The 16,336-nt window shown below is 41.4% G+C and overlaps 1 protein-coding gene across 2 annotated transcripts in view; it reads left to right on the forward strand.

Moving 5' to 3' along the window:
• UTP20 (UTP20 small subunit processome component) overlaps positions 1-16,336 on the forward strand; it is a 64,147-nt gene that overhangs the window by 36,183 nt on the left and 11,628 nt on the right. The window contains exons 33-54 of one of the 2 annotated variants that reach the window (XM_083400479.1): positions 430-573; positions 1,166-1,216; positions 1,307-1,459; positions 2,361-2,516; positions 3,482-3,622; positions 4,093-4,230; positions 5,181-5,320; positions 5,910-5,989; positions 6,800-7,107; positions 7,832-7,971; positions 8,171-8,327; positions 8,699-8,800; positions 9,348-9,515; positions 9,792-9,958; positions 10,757-10,898; positions 11,944-12,060; positions 12,632-12,802; positions 13,625-13,753; positions 13,992-14,102; positions 14,277-14,356; positions 15,046-15,115; positions 16,097-16,279. In XM_083400479.1, the coding sequence (XP_083256605.1) occupies positions 430-573; positions 1,166-1,216; positions 1,307-1,459; positions 2,361-2,516; positions 3,482-3,622; positions 4,093-4,230; positions 5,181-5,320; positions 5,910-5,989; positions 6,800-7,107; positions 7,832-7,971; positions 8,171-8,327; positions 8,699-8,800; positions 9,348-9,515; positions 9,792-9,958; positions 10,757-10,898; positions 11,944-12,060; positions 12,632-12,802; positions 13,625-13,753; positions 13,992-14,102; positions 14,277-14,356; positions 15,046-15,115; positions 16,097-16,279 (3,048 nt within the window). The remainder of the gene's footprint in view (positions 1-429; positions 574-1,165; positions 1,217-1,306; positions 1,460-2,360; positions 2,517-3,481; positions 3,623-4,092; positions 4,231-5,180; positions 5,321-5,909; positions 5,990-6,799; positions 7,108-7,831; positions 7,972-8,170; positions 8,328-8,698; positions 8,801-9,347; positions 9,516-9,791; positions 9,959-10,756; positions 10,899-11,943; positions 12,061-12,631; positions 12,803-13,624; positions 13,754-13,991; positions 14,103-14,276; positions 14,357-15,045; positions 15,116-16,096; positions 16,280-16,336) is intronic. The other variant, XM_083400480.1, reaches the window with a different exon arrangement.

A 16,336-nucleotide genomic window follows, 5' to 3' on the forward strand; every position in this document is an offset into this window, starting at 1 on the left:
CTTTTGCGTAATCGTTATCCCCCCCCCCCAATCTAAACCAATAAACTGTAGTTAATATTAGCTGTGGTTTGATTGAAACAAGCCAAGTTGCAGTCATGGTATATGCATTGATTAAGCAAAAGCAGCAAAATGAGCTTCTGAGTGCTCCTCCTGCCTATGGGGCAGGAAGAGAGGGGAGGGGAAACATGCAAGGACAAGGCTTGTTGTGTCTGGTTCAGGCTTATTGATAATTGTGCTATGCTGTAGTTTAGTCTATATACAGAGCAGGGTTCTTTTTTTCAAGTATTTTGCATTTGGAAATATGTAAGTTGTTTCTTGATTAATATACTTATAACTAAATCTCTCTTGACAATGCTGAACTGGACTGTATTATGTTGTTTTTCAGTGTAAGTGAGGAATTCTGTCATGATTGATCTGTTTTTTTTCCAGGATACTGAGATTGACATCCTGGAAACAGTACAAAATCTACTGAAGCATTGTTTGAATCCAGCAAGTTTCCTCAAACCACTGGCAAAATTGTTTTCTGTTGTTCAGAACAAATTGTCTCGTCAGACGCTCTGCATGGTTTTTGAGGTACTGAATACAGTAGTAGCACATTTATAGCATTTTTGTTAGCGATTGCTCAACACTATTTTGGTTGTGATGTGAACTTGATCCATAATGATTTCTCTGAGCGTCCATTTCAAGCTATGACCCTGCCATGCTCTTGGGGATGTCATTGGGACCATTGAGGTCTTCCCAGTCCCAAATGCCTCTGCAGTCCCTTGAGAGGCTATCCAATCCCTTTCCCCTGACTGCTTCCTTTTTTCTTAGTGGTTGGGCAATGGATTTTCAAAATGGCCTCCTGAGCCTCCAGGAACTGTGGGAAATGTAGTGGATGGTGATGAGTTCTAAAACTCAAAATGTTATGAGTGGATAGTGGAAGAGCTGGTTAGATTCTAGTCAAATACATACAAAGTGTGGTACGCTGGAAAGAAAGAATGGGACATCTGAATTTTGAATACTGTGGCCACTTATGGTTGTCCTGTTTTTTTAAAAAGTGAAATGTAGAACTGGAGAATGTTCAGAGAAAAGCGCTGTTAATGTGACAGTAGATGATACATGTGTGAAATAATTCTAGGTTTGTTAAGTTTGCCTTTTTATTATTTTTCCATTTTTTTTATAGACTTTATCAGATTTGGACAGCAATCTAAAATACATTACAGATACAGTTAAGGTATGTAATGTTTCACCTGATTTACTTCTAAGAAATTTTCTGTCATCATTTTGATTTTTATATCTTTATTAAACCTCTTGCCCTTTGTAGCTGAATGCTTTTGATCCACGTCATCTTGATGATATCAATTTCGACATTCGCTTGTCAGCATTTCAAGACATCACTTCTCATATCAAGGCAATGAAAACAGTGGATGTCGACTACCTTATTCCAGTAATGCATAACTGTTTCTATACAATACAGGTGAGCCCATGCCCACGTGGAAAAGATCTGTCCTTTATGGTAGAGCTCCTGGAAATGTATTCTCTTTTTTAAAAAAATAAATAAAAATATTTTGATCATTTGGGGAACTGAAAAATACATTTATCTGCATATCTTTCCCCTTATACCATCAATGAGATTAAAAATTCCTGCTTTATTATTTAGTAAAAAAAATTTAGAATATTCCTTTTGAACCCAGAAGGCACCTCCGCGGAAGTTATGCATGTTTGCAAAACAGCCATAAGCTATTTTAGGTGAGCATTATAATTACCTTTTGGATGCTATATGAGGAAATACCTGCAGCAGCATATATCTCAAGAGAGGTAAGAGAGTTAAGGAAGAACCAAAAATAATCTTACATCTAAGATGGCGGCAGCTTTCAGAATCTCTGCTTGTTCCATTGCCTCTGCCTGATGCTCATCGATTCTCCCCACCCTCCTAGTATCTCCCCCCCCCCAAAGGCCACAATTTGGCTTTTTCTGAGGGTCCCCAGGGGCTTAAGAAAATACATTTTGACAGTATTAGGGGACAGCATAGGAAATCCCTGTTTGTGTGGACTTTGGCTGTGTTTTAAAAGATAGTAAGCACATGGGTTATCATTGCCAGCTCTAAAATGACAAAAAAAGTCTTTTACTTCACAGAAAAATATGACTATGTGATTGATTCATAGTGAGCTTCGTAATAATTTTATGGTAATTTTACATATGGCTTGCAGATATTTAAAGCTTCCAGGTCTATTGGAACTGCTCTGAGTTGTTGTTGGGGGAGCTGGTTTATGTTTTATCAATGATTATATTCACGCGTATTTCTGAGTCTTTTTTAATCTACGGTTTCAGGGTCATCTCTTGTAATCTCAGCTGCCATAATCTTTTTCTTTCTTTAGTTAGGAGAGATGTCTCTAAGTGACAGTGCCATCCTCTGTCTGAATGCTATTATCAACCTGTTTGCTGAAATCAGTCACGCAGAAGAGGAATACAAGGAAATCATTCAGCACACTCTTCTAGAAGCTTTGAGAAAAGGGCTGAAGAACAAGACTGAGGTAAAAAGCTGGTTGTTATTTTTAATTATATGCTGTTTAATGCCAAAATAGGCTTCTTGGTGATTTGTAGAATATAAAACCCAGTTATATAACACGATTGAAGTATTCCATAATTCCATTTCCCATGAAACAACCCCATTAAAACGCAACAATTAAAACAAGAAACTCTGGTTCAAGGGAATGCCTGTGTGGACAGGTGCATCTTCAGCACATGTTGGGATGCTTCTCATATTTCAGCAGAGAGTGCATTCCATTGGTGAAGAAGCCCGCCTCTGCATCACCACAAGCTGATAATCAAGCCGACTGTTGTCTGATTGCTGCCACATTTCAGGAGGAAACATTACTGTGAAAGAGAATTGTACAAGTGATGCCCTATTCTAGTATTTTGAAATGAGACAGGGCCGTGGGCAGGCTTCTCATTGAACAAAGCACCCAATGTGGCTAATGATAAGATGCAAATATTTTAAAAAGCATAAACAAAATGCTTCTGTATTGTTTCTATAATTCTACCTTCCTTCCTTCCTTGCTCAGTGTGTTTACTCCAGCCCAACATGTTGACGAGTCCAAAATATGGCAAATAAGCTAAATTCTAGGGGAGGGGTTGATACAATGGTTTGGCGAGGATGTGGGGCCACGTGAGATGTCTTGCCATGTGCTACCACCACACTTCCCTGACATTTTCATTCAAATAACAGCAGGAGTAGTTCAGGTACCAATGTAAATATGTAGAGCCCCTGATGTAAACAAAAATCTGTTTAGGAATGTTTAATATGTATGGATGTCAGTCTGATCCCAAAGGGAGAAAGTTTCAAAAGTATAATTCTGGTTTTTGTGTGTGTTCTTGCATGGCTGTTACTGCTCAGTGTATTTCTAAAAAAGAAATAATCAAATGGCTGCATTAAAAAAAAACACCAAGCCACACATTTTCACATTTCCCTTGGTATTTTGTTACTTGCTGCTTTCAGAGCATTCAGCAGGATTACACATCATTGCTCTCCAGCTTGATTCGAGCATTTTCAAACCACCCAGAGTTTCAGGACTTGGTCCAGCTGACGGACATTCATGATCCAGAGATGGACTTCTTTGAAAATATGAAGCATATTCAGGTATAATGCAATCTTGTTCTTGCCACTGGACAATAGTTGTATGGTAGTGGAAAGATGGTAGATACCTCATCTTCTTCTGTGAATGTAAATCTTTGCAAGTGCTGCCTCGTTTTTCAGTCGCAAATCGTTGATCGTTGTGAGAATAAGAAGTCTCTGTGTGTGTGTTTTGATTTAATGGCTATAATGTCATTTACACTATTTTAGCTCATGCTAAGCTTTGCTGTTAATGTCACATTTAAAAGGCATCAGCTAAAATTGTATGCATTTAATCAGAATGTATTTTCTCTTATTCAGTGTCTGTTTGAGAAAGTGTGTTGTAGTAAGTTGCTCATCCAAAAAGGTGTCGTTTCTCCCCCTCTCGGCTGTTAAGAGCTGGTGAAACTTTTGATAGATTATGACACCCAAACCTCCTAGGTCTACTGAATTAGATATGGGCCCTCACTCAGTGAAAACTTTTGTATCTCTCTTAGATCCACAGAAGGGCACGCGCCTTGAAGAAATTGGCTAAGCAACTAGCTGAAGGCAAAATCACGCTCTGTTCCAAATCTCTTCAGAATTACATTATGCCTTACGCAACTACTACTATCTTTGATGAGAAAATGCTTAAGGTGAACTTTTAGCATACAATGATGGGAACTACTTCTATTTCATAGCCCTTAGTGGCATATTTCTGTCAGTGCAGCAGGGTGCAGCAGGGATATTTCTGTCAGGAGAAAATAAAGAGTGTTGGGATTTGAGCTGAGATTTTTAAAAATGAAGTACCTCCCCTGCACAGTACTTATTTGAAATGTTTGTTAAGGCTCTTATTTCGAGCTGCCCTTTTAAAGAAGGAACAGTGCATAACAATTTGTGGGAACTAAACTTTGCAGAGTTCTTCTTTGTCTGATATCTTCATAATTTAGTTATTTATACATGTACATGTATTTATTTATACATACATACATATCCTTCAGTTCCTCCAAATAGTTCAGTGAGGGAGGCCCACGTAGTTCTCTGTACCCCTTCTCCTCATTTGGAAGAATTATTTATACAGCAACCCTGTGAAGTACCTTAGGCTGAAAAGAATGTGACTTCCTCAAGGGCACCTGGTGAGCTTTATGGCTGAGTGAGGACCTGAACCAAAAGCTCCCTACTTTTGGTCAAACGGTACCAGGGACAGATAATTGGTGCCCTCAAGATGTTGCTGTACTACAACCTCCATCAACCTGACCATTGGTCATTCTGGCTAGGGCTGATGGGAGTTGTAGTCTCAACATTTGAAGGACACCACAACGGCTATCACTGCTCTAACCACTACACGACACACCTCACAACTTCTGAATTTAATAATGAGGGGGAAAGCTTCAGATAGGTCTCTGAATATTGCAAAGCATGTTGCTTCCTTTGGGTATTTTAATGTGAAAGTGTTGGGATAGGTTTTCTTTCACCATGATTTTAAGGGAGTGTTGGGGATGTGGAAGGAAGCTTCTTCTAGCCTGCATGGGCTTCATTAGTCTAGGCAAGGCTTTTGTGCTGCTTGAAATTGGGAAGACCCTAAGGGTTGTTTTCTGTTCCTCAGTATGAAAATATGGTAACTGCTTCGGTTGAAATGGTAGGAGCTGTTTGCAGACATCTTTCTTGGTCAGCGTACCTCTATCACTTGAAACATTTCATACACGTCTTGCAGACTGGACAGATCAATCAAAAACTGGGCGTCAGGTACTGTAAACGTCGGTTTTAAGGTTTATCCTGTAAAAATGTGTGAACTTACCAAACAGCATAGTGGGACTTGCTTCTGAGCAACCTTGCAGGGGTTTGCAACGCCAGTCACTCCATACTGATAGCATTAATAAGGAAATTGATACACAAGGATAGTATCTCTATGGACTGTTTTAGAGCTGTCATTTTAACCGAGCTGATGACTGTGTTAATGGGAGCACTGAGCCTCTGTCTGCGTGAAAAGAGAGCTCTATGTTCCAAGCACTTTTAATTCACTTTGGCCAGATATCAAAGAACTACTTTAGGAATGCTCTTGTCCAAAGAGATTTTTGCTTGCGTTCTCTGAACACTAGATTCCACTCCTCCCCCAGTGCTGTACTGCACTTTGCTTTTTGAGTGTACCATCTGTTTTAAAGACTTGCCATGCAGCCTAGGGAGCACCTGTTCAAGAAACTCAAGCCCAGTGCCCCCATAAGTATTCACTTGAGCAGTTCTTTTAGTCCAGTCCTTTTACAAATAGAAAAGTTGTACGTTTTTTGGATTTTAGCACCTTTTATTTCTCTCCCCCGCCCCTTAATCTGTTTGACAGTGTGCTAGTTATGGTGCTGGAGGCTTTTCACTTTGACTACGAAACTCTTGAAAAGCAGCTTGAGATGATTCAAAAGGAAGGTAAGGTTCTGATTCCTGCATCTGGTGGAGTGGGCTCCAGCTCCTGTAAGGTTATGCTTCCCACGATAAATGTTGGTAGGCTTTAAAGTGCTGTGACTTTTTGCTACAACCTGTTAACGCTGCACCCTCTTTAGCATCTAATGCATTGTAACTCTGATCGCTGCTCACCTAGATGGCTATATTCTACTGCCAGCGCTGGAGGCCGTAATGCTTCTGAAGGCCAGTGGCTGGAGACTGGGGGAAGAAAGAGTGCTGCTGTGCTCAACGTCCTGCTTGTGCACTTCTTATAGGCATCTGGTCGGCCACTGTGAGAAGAGGCTGCTGGACCAGATGGGCCACTGGACTGATGCAGCAGACTGTTCTTCTGTTCTGATATAATAATAAATAAATTTGCATGACCATTATTACTCTTCGAATGAAAAAAACAGGGCCTGTTGTTTCATTATGCATTTTAAAATCTCTGCTTTCTATTTTTAAAAAGTTAATTATTGGGTTTCTAGTTCAGAATATCTACGTAATGCCCCAGTCTTAAACCTATGTGGAGTTATAAATAAAGCAGGGTCAGGCCTGCTTATTTCCCATCTCTGCTCTGTACTAATAAGGAATCCTTCTCTGAGTGTCAGTCATATTCACGAGGCACAGAATTCTGGCTAACAGTTGGGGAGAGTGGGAATGGAATGGGGAATCCTGGAAGAGGGGTGTGGCCTGCTAAAATCTTAAACAGGAGCGCTCTAGATTTTGTCCGTCTTGTTCCAACAAAGGACTTGATCGGCAAGCATCAAAGCCTTTTCCCCTCTTGATTATGCCTAGCAGATGCAGAAGCCATGGACACTGAAATGGAAGTGGAGAATGAAACAATGGAAGTGGAACTTAGTGATGGGGAAGAAGACCAAGAAACAACCAAGGACCTTTCTAAAGATGCCAGTGAACAAACAGAGCCCGTTTCATCTTTGTCTGCTCCAGCCACTAATGAAGAAGACAAAAAAACCCAGATCGCTCTGAAACCAATTTCCTTCCTGCCTAAGGATAAGGAAGAGTTGAAATGCTTGATAAATCATATACAAGAAACAGTACAGGGAAACATCTTGCCCAAATTGCACAAATGTCTCATTGCAAAGGTACATTTCTGAGTCTTCGGGGTTTATTTTTAAATAGTCTTTAGTACATCTTGATTCTGGGAGCTAAACTAGATGAATTGTCATTCAGCAAAATAGCAAGTGGCTTTTAAATTGTGTGAATGGTCCCCACGTGGGTGACCAGTCCGGGTTAGGACTGAGGTGGGCGGCATTAACATTTTGTCCCCTCCACCTCCTATTAGCATTAAAAGAAAAGCTCCCATTTATGCCAGTTGTGGCCCTTGGAACCAAAGAGATGCTCTGAATACCCCTTTAAGTATACCAAATGAACCTCACTTTCTCCTCATAACAACCTTGTGAGGTAGGCTAGACAGAGTTTCGGCTCCAGTGTTCTATTCTCTCTGGGTGTAGATGTAAGATCACTGTCTTTAACACCTGGGAGTTGGAAATGCTATTGAGTAACTTTGGAGTTGCTCGGTCCCTGCTCCTGCCAACCTAGCAGTTTGAAAGCACGTCAAAGTGCAAGTAGATAAATAGGTACCGCTCCAGCGGGAAGGTAAACGGCGTTTCCGTGCACTGCTCTGGTTCGCCAGAAGCGGCTTAGTCATGCTGGCCACATGACCCGGAAGCTGTATGCCGGCTCCCTCGGCCAATAAAGCGAGATGAGCGCTGCAACCCCAGAGTCGGCCACGACTGGACCTAATGGTCAGGGGTCCCTTTACCGTTACCTTTAACTTTGGAGATGATGTGTTTCTGTGCCCTGCAGGTCAAAAGAGATGAAGAGCACAAGCTTGTGAAATCTAAGGTTGTGAATGATGAAGAAGTTGTTCGGGTTCCACTTGCTTTTGCGATGGTCAAGCTGATGCAGACTCTTCCCCAAGATGTCATGGAAGAGAATTTGCCAAGGTATGTACAGTCTTTTCAAGTGCATATTAAGTTCCATATGGTGAAAATCACCTAGGGATATATATAGACCTATAGATAACGCATATGGGGGTTGGGATGCATACTTGCATATATAGGATAAATATTGTACAAACCTCTTGGAGTGATAATTGAAGCTTGTGTTTGGTTCTCTTCTGTTTTGCTTCTTTGTTGGCTCCAGCATCCTCCTGAAAGTCTGCTCCCTTCTGAGGAACAGAGCACAGGAAATACGGGATATTGCACGCAACACCCTGATGAAAATAATGGAGGCTTTGGGGGCACAGTATCTGCAATATGTCTTAAAAGAGATGCAGTCAACCCTCGTCCATGGTTACCAGGTATAGTGCTGGCTTTCTTTTTCTTCCGCCTTCCTAATAGATAGGAGGAGGAGGCGCTTATGGGCAGATGACATTATAGCTCCTTAGCCCTGCTCCCTGAACTCACAAACTGCAATGGGCTCTCCTACCTAATTGACAGCAACACCAAGCAATCAGAAAGCAGAATCAGTTGAGAAGTTGGGTCCAAGCTCAGGCAGTTGGAAGAAATGCTGGATTATATCGAAGATTAATTTAGTAGATAACAGTAGCAGGTGGGGACTGCTGAAAGCACTATAGCAATCTTCTAAATACCATTCCAGCTGTGTACGTGTGCCATTCTTTTATTAGTTATCCTTTTAATTAACAAACACAGATTTCTTTTGCTCATGTAGGTCCACGTGTTGACTTTCACAGTCCACCTCTTGCTGAAGAGCCTCGCCAGCAATCGACTTCAAGTGGGAGACTTGGATCCCTGCGTAGAACTTATGACCGAAGTAAGTTCTTTGAAAGCGACGTTTGCTGCTTGCGGAAAATGCCAAGTGTAAAAGGAGCTCATTTCAGAGATGTCACTGCAGTTGGGAACTTGCAGCTCCAGTTCCTGTAATACCTGGATGGAGAGAGGATGGTGGTTGGTTGGGTGATACCAAACAGTTGCCTTCATGAAGGAGCCCAAGCAATACTAGGTCCTCTTCCTTCTTGACTAGTTGCACATTTTATCAGATCTTTTGTTTCTTAAAGGGAACACTCTTATGCCTAGTCAGATCATGGGTCCATCAGTTCAATATTGTCTGCACTGATTGGCAGCAGCTCCCCAAGGTTTCAACCAGGGAACTCTACTAGCCCTATCTGTCAATGCTGGAGGTTGGACCTGAGACCTCCTGGGTGCAAAGCAGATGCTGTAGGAACTGAGCTCATCCCTCGCCCCTAAAGAGGAACGTGTTGGACCTTTTGTTATTCCTGTCCGAAAAGGTGGATGCAAAATTATAACTGCTGCTCTACGGCTACTTACTGTTAACACTTTCCTCTGTGTCTTCTCAAAAGATTTTCAACCACGAACTGTTTGGGGAAGTTGCAGAGGAGAAAGAGGTGAAAGGCATAGTTTCCAAAGTCATGGAGGCTCGCAGAAGCAAGAGCTATGATTCTTATGAAATCCTTGGCAAGTACATAGGGAAGGACCAAGTGACTAAGCTCATTCTTCCATTGAAAGAGGTAAGATATATTTTCTCTCTCCAAAAGAGAAATTTGGCAGTGGCATGATAAACTACTAAAATATGGAAGAATAATGGGAGGACAGACTGTGACACAATGAAACATTTTTATGGGATCATGCTACCGATATAGAAACAGATGTGTTATTTTAGCATGGTATATAGACTTGGCAAACATAATGAGGTGTCTTTCCGAAATCAACAGCATATGGTCTAAGAAGGATCTGTAACACCAGGGTTTCCGTTTTAAGGTGGCTTTTCTAATGTCCACTTGCAGATTTTAGAGAATACTACAAGCCTAAAGATGTCTCGGAAGGTACATGAAACTTTACGCCGCATCGTTTCTGGATTGATAATGAACACAGCAATGAGTGCAGAAACCATCCTTCTACTCAGCCATGGACTGATTAGTGAAAATCTACCACTGTTAACGGAGAAAGCAAAGTGAGTTTGTAGAAAGTTAATTCAAATCCAGTTGTCTTTTCTTCTGCTTGCTAGGGTGATCAAATTGGCCACTTCTGAAAATGTATTTACTCACAGAAGTATGTTGGACCCATTTTTCCAGGATTGCTCCTCTGTCACAAAGACTACGCAAGCCATATGTTGTGAAGTAGTGTCATTAATAATAATAATAATATTAATAATAATAATAATAATAATAATAATAATAATAATAATAATAATAATAATTTATTATTTATACCCTGCCCATCTGGCTGGGCTTCCCCAGCCACTCTGGGTGGCATCCAAAAGAATATTAAAATACTGTGATACATCAAATATTAAAAGCTTCCCTAAACAGGGCTGCCTTCAGATGTCTGGTAGTTGTTGTTCTCTTTGACATCTGGTGGGAGGGCGTTCCACAGGGCGGGTGCCGCCACCAAGAAGGCCCTCTGCCTGGTTCCCTGCAACTTGGCTTCTCGCAGTGAGGGAACCGCCAGAAGGCCCTTGGTGCTGGACCTCAGTGTCCAGGTAGAACGATGAGGGTGGAGACGCTCCTTCAGATATACTGGCCTTGATTTTCAGTCACTCATGAAGTTTTGATTCAATGTAGTTTTGAACCAATGGATCCAAGTTACAAGAAAGGAGATTCTTTGCAGGAGGTTGGACTGTAGATGACCCTTGGGAGACTCTTGCAACTCTTCAATTCTAAGATTCTCCTCTTGGCTCAGTGTGATGTCTGTTCTCGGCCCAGATGAATTAAGGCCTTAATTCTAGCTGAAAAGTTTGTTTTGTTTTCAGAACCAAAGCTCCTGCTCCTCCAGATCCTCGTTTGCAACCAAAGAGCTGCCTCTTGCTTCCACCAGCTCCAGTTCGAGGAGGGCAGAAGGCACCTGTGAGCAGCAAGACAAACATGCACATTCTGGTTGAATCAGGGCTACGGGTATGTAAGAGGTGCCCTGTGTCCTTAAAAATGAAATCAAAACATATTTCTTTATGCTTCAGTGCAGGAATATTTTGGGGGGGGGGAACATAGCTGTGCTGTAGTCAATTTAATACTTCTTGTTTCCTTCATCTGATTGGGGTGGGGAGTATAGAATATACTCCTCTGACCACTCTAGCCATGCCCAACATCACTTCATAAGGGATGGCAGTAATGCTCATCTTGCCCTCATCTCCAGCTTGTGAAAAGTTTGAGGCAGTGGGTCAATTCAGACATAATGGTCCTTTTTGTCCAAGCTGTGGTTGGGAGGATTAGGACGATTTTTGTTGTGCTCACATGTTTCTTCCAACCCTTGCACGTTCTAACTTCATTCTTTATTATCAGTTTAGTGACAAACCACATTTCACCATTACATTGAAACTGGGTAAACTATAGCTTGCAAAAACTTTAGTTTGCCAGTGTAGGTGTTTGCTGTTAAACAGGAAGTGAGAGGAACACAGGGCACAGAGGAAGGTTGGGGAGAGGAGTGAGGATGAGTGCACTGGCTTATTTCATGTTGTAGAAAAATGTGGTTATGGAGATTTACTGCTTTATAGTGCACTTTCCCCATTGGGACTGTAGGGAGATTTTCTTAGGTAGGCATGGAGCCATGAATGAGCAGCACAGAGTTGACATTGAGGGGTGGTGAGAATCTTTCTCCCCATCGATTTACCCTATGCCTCTGATCCTTCATGTGTTTCTCAGGTCTTAATTTAAAAGCTGTATTTCCAAGATATCACTGAAATTGCATAGCATGTCAGTTATCGTCTGAAGCCTTTGGCTGCTAACAACCCGAGGTTGCCCTTGATATATGCTGTAAGCTGCCCAGAGTGGCTGGGAAAACCCAGTTGGATGGGTGGGGTATAATTATTATTATTATTATTGTTGTTGTTGTTGTTGTTATTTTATTATTATTATTAGTCTTCTTTTAAACAATTTGATTTTTCAGATCTATTACCCCTTTTAATTTATGCATTTAATTCCAAGCACTTATTTCCTATTACAGCTACTGCACATGAGTCTGAAGAGGTCCAAAATAAATTCCTCAGATGATCACACTTTAGAAATGTTGGATCCTTTCGTTCAGCTGCTTGTCAACTGCCTTCAGTCCACAGATGTTAAGGTAGGATTCTGAACTCAGTGCAATAGCTCTAACCTCTGCAATGCTGGCAGATGGCAAAGTTCAGCCTGGGCCAAAATTCTTCATTCTGTCACTAAGATCAATAAAGGAACTGGGGGAAATTCTAACTTTCAAATACTGATTACTTAGAATCCAGTCAAGATCATTGAGACTTATTTTCCTGGTTTCTTAACTGACATCAAACCATGTTTCTGCAGTGCAGGTGTAATAGGAAACTCTGGTTTAATACGAACCAGAGTTCCCTATTACACCTGCACTGCAGAAATATCATTTAATACAAACCAGAGTCTTTGCACCAAAGCAGAAGCATAATAGGAGGTGGGTGAAGGAGTTGCACTTGACATTGACACTTGCTGCTGACTCTTGAAGACTGTCGACATCAATGTGAATTGCCACTCAAGCGTGGATTGTGTGGAGGGCATTGGGGAAAGTGGCATCCCTCACGTGATCAAAAAGCTCAAGAATTCCAGTTTCAAGGGATTTGTGGCTGGTACAAAACATTTCTATATACCCACCTAGCTTTTTTCCCTTAATTCATATGTTCTCTTTGCAGGTGATCACTGGCTCTCTCCAGTCCCTTCTGTGGGTCTTAAAGTTCCCATTGCCGGCAGTAGACAAGAATATAGAGCAGCTAATCGAGAGGCTTTTCGTTCTGCTGAAAGACTTTGCCAAGCCAGGAGCTGCTAAAGGCCAGAATTTTCATTTGGTTGTAAATTGTTTCAAAGTAAGTTATAACTGGTAGAACAGCTCAATGTTGATCTTGGTCTTTCTTCCAGACTCATGTGCCTGTGTGACATGGATGATGGACTTCAGACACCTTTAGATCTGCAAATTGTTTTGCAAAAATTGTGTTCACAGAACTTTTTTTTATAAAAAAAGCTTTTATCTGTGCAGTGATCCTCAGAAGCTGGGAACTGCGCAGCTCCCTAATTAGAATATCCAAGGGGACTGTAGGTGGCGATGATCCATTCTCTGTAATGGTCTGACCCACACATTGTGTAGAAATTCCATTGCTGTGCGGTTTCTGAGATTCAAAATCACACTGCACAGACACTTATCCTTGGTATCAAAATGAGACGGCCATGTAGCATTTTGTCACCACCCATATTTTCAGTAAAAACAAAGGTTTACAAAACTTGCACATTTTAAGGTTCCAAATTAGCATCATGCCATTGTAAAATGATCAGGTAAAACCATGTCGGTAAAACAAGTACATTGCTGCAATAAATAAAAGTTTGTGGTGAAATGGTTAAAAAGTCTTAACATTCCCTCCCCCATAAAGTGGTTCCCACCAATCTGACCTCTAAGTCGGGGAACAGTGAGCCCAGAGCCTTGTCTACAGATTTTACAGCACAGCCCTATGAGGTTCCATTGTTTTTTAATGGGGCTTATTCCCTAGTAAATGTTTTGGATTGCAGCCCGAATGGGTAGGGAGGTGATGATCACACAACACCTGTAGAGAGTGCCCTACAAACTCTCAGGGGACTTTGAATCTTGTAGAACATTCTGTAATGGTCATGTTCATAACGCTAAATTTTAATTACAGTGTGTAACTCTGCTTGTGAGGAATGCAAAGAGTCACATAACAGAGAAACAACTACAAGTGTTGCTTGGATATGCTGAAGAAGATATCTATGATTCCTTACGACAGGCCACTGCCTTTGGCCTCTTAAAGGTATCGCTTGCACTGTAACAAGTTGTCTTTTAAGAATCATTTGTTGAAATGGAAATGGAAGTCTCAAATCTTTTTCCGAGTGTATAAAGCTGGTAGTTTTGTTCTGGGCAAAATTGTTTTGGGCAGATGTGTAGAAAGCTGATTAAAAACAATGAAAAAAACATGAGTTTCAAATTGTATTTAACACAATGCAGAACACAATCATGACTCAGTCATACGTTTTTCTCTTTTCAAAAAGGCGATTGTATCCAGAAAACTGGTAGTTCCCGAAATTGATGGTGTTATGCAGAAGGTTGCAAACTTTGCCATCACAGGGCAAAATGAGCAAGTTCGAATCCAGTGCAGACAGGTTTGTAGACATTAAAGCGGGGGGGGGGCAGGCGTGCTCATGCCCTTTTATCATAGCAACTGTTTTTCATCAGCTCCCATTTTATTAATTATTTTATATTTGTGCAAGAGCACAAATTGGGTATTTTTGAGTTTTAACCAATTGTTCCTTGTTTCCTTCCACCCACTCCCCCAGATTTACCTGAAATATATTCTCGATTATCCACTTGGTAAGAAGCTGAAAACCAACCTGGAGTACATCTTTGCCCAACTCAAGTAAGCACACAGAGATTATTTTTTATTTTCTCAATAAAGGAAAAGAAATAGCAACTACTAGGCTGGGCTTTCCCCTCTGGTCAGAATGGGGACCCTCAACACAGAGGGTTCGCAGTAATAGAGCCATGCAGGGCCAAGACGTTAGGATAAAACCTCAGTAGACTATTGGAAGCAAATTATATCCTCTTTACACTGCACATGTTCCCTCATTGGTTATGAAGTTTTGTTCTATGTTCCTGTTGACATTTTATTTCTTTGTATATGAGCACAGGAAGCTGTGTTTTACCCAATCCAGACTCTCTACCTAGCTATGTGCTGTGTATTCTGAGTGACTCCCCAGGTCTCAGGTGGAGATCTTTCACAAGCAAAGTTGTATGGAGGAAGAAAGTGGTTTGTCACATATAACATCTCAGATTCCAGTGATGACTATCATATGTATTTAACTTCCTCTTCGCATTCAGCTATTAAAGAAAAGTCACATGAACATTCTTCAAGGCCAGGTGTTTGCAAAAGCAAGGTGTAATATGAAAATATATGCTATGCTGCGTGCTTAAACACAGCTCCTAAGTCCCAATGGATTCAAAGAAACTTAACTTCTGATTGAACATGTGTAGGATTGTGTTATTAGTCTGCCAAAAATTATTGCAAGTCTTGAGGACGCTGACCATACTGTTCTATTGTTGCCCTAGTTATGAATATGAGACAGGGAGAGAATCTGCTTTGGAAATGATTGCTTACCTCTTTGAAATGTTCCCCCAGGTAATGTATAACTGCATCACAAACTTCCCACCTTTACCGTATTTCAGCTTGAACCCTAGCATATGGCATTTCATATAAGGCATTAAGGCTGGATGGGAAGTGTTCCCATTGAATTTGGCAAGGTTTACTTTTGAGAAAACATGTATAGGATATGGGGCGCTGCTCACATACATTTCCCTGAGCGTGTTGCTGTGTTGCCTTTTCAGAGTATGCTGGCATTGCTGAGGACAAATAAGGCCTGCATGGATTGAATTTCATGTTCATTGTTCTTTCTTTGTCACATTTGTAACTGCCCTTCTTACATGCTGCTCCTCCACTTTAACTATTGCAACAACCCTGTGATGATGGAGATTAGGCTGAGGATTCAGGCCTGGATTGATGTACTTGGGAGATGCCTGAACCTTGTGCCCATGTGGTCCACCCTCATATTGCCCCTCTCCTCTTTGCTGCACTGTGTTTCTGAGTCAAGGGACTGCCGTTTCCCAATTTGTCCAACTTGGGAAATGAAAGAAGACCTAAAACCATGGTTTGAAGTTTCACAGTTTGGAATTAGCAGGAAACTGCTAATTAATCAACCCAGGAAGATTTCAGTCACAGGGCAGCAAGGGAGTGGAGCTCATGAGCCCCAAGGCTTGTACATACCTTCGCTTCAGAAGCTGAGGGGCACCTGGACTGGCCACAGATTAGGCCAGAGTCACCCAATGAGCTTCATGGCTGAATGGGAATATTATTTGCAGTCTCCCTTCCCCCTCTCCCCACTTTACCAACCTGCATTTCAGCTCAGTATTCATATAACCAGTAACTGTACGCTACCCTCAACACTTGTCTAGACAAGCAGCTAGCCCTAGCACAGAACCAGAAGCAGGTCTGATTGCTTTGACAGGTTTACAGGGTGGTGTGGTGGTTGGATACCAGCATTTTTCATGTAGTCTAGAGATTGCCAACAAACAAGCTTACTGACTTCCCCTTTCTTCTTTTCAGGGTTTACTGCACCAATTTTGTGCGCTTTTCTTTGTCCCACTATGTATGATGATTGTAAACGACGATTCAGCAAAGTGCAAAAAGATGTCAGCTCTGGCAGTCAAAGGTCTCCTCAGTAAGATTAGCCCTGGAAACCGAGACCTGATGTTTTCCCTGCTCACCTCATGGTTCAAGAGTGACAAGGTACCGCTTACAGCAGTAGTTTGACTACTGTCCTGTATAGAAGTTTTTGCTAGATGA

Source organism: Podarcis tiliguerta (assembly GCF_965153285.1).
Source record: "Podarcis tiliguerta genome assembly, chromosome: 10".
In the NCBI taxonomy this organism is placed as follows: Eukaryota; Metazoa; Chordata; class Lepidosauria; order Squamata; family Lacertidae; genus Podarcis; species Podarcis tiliguerta.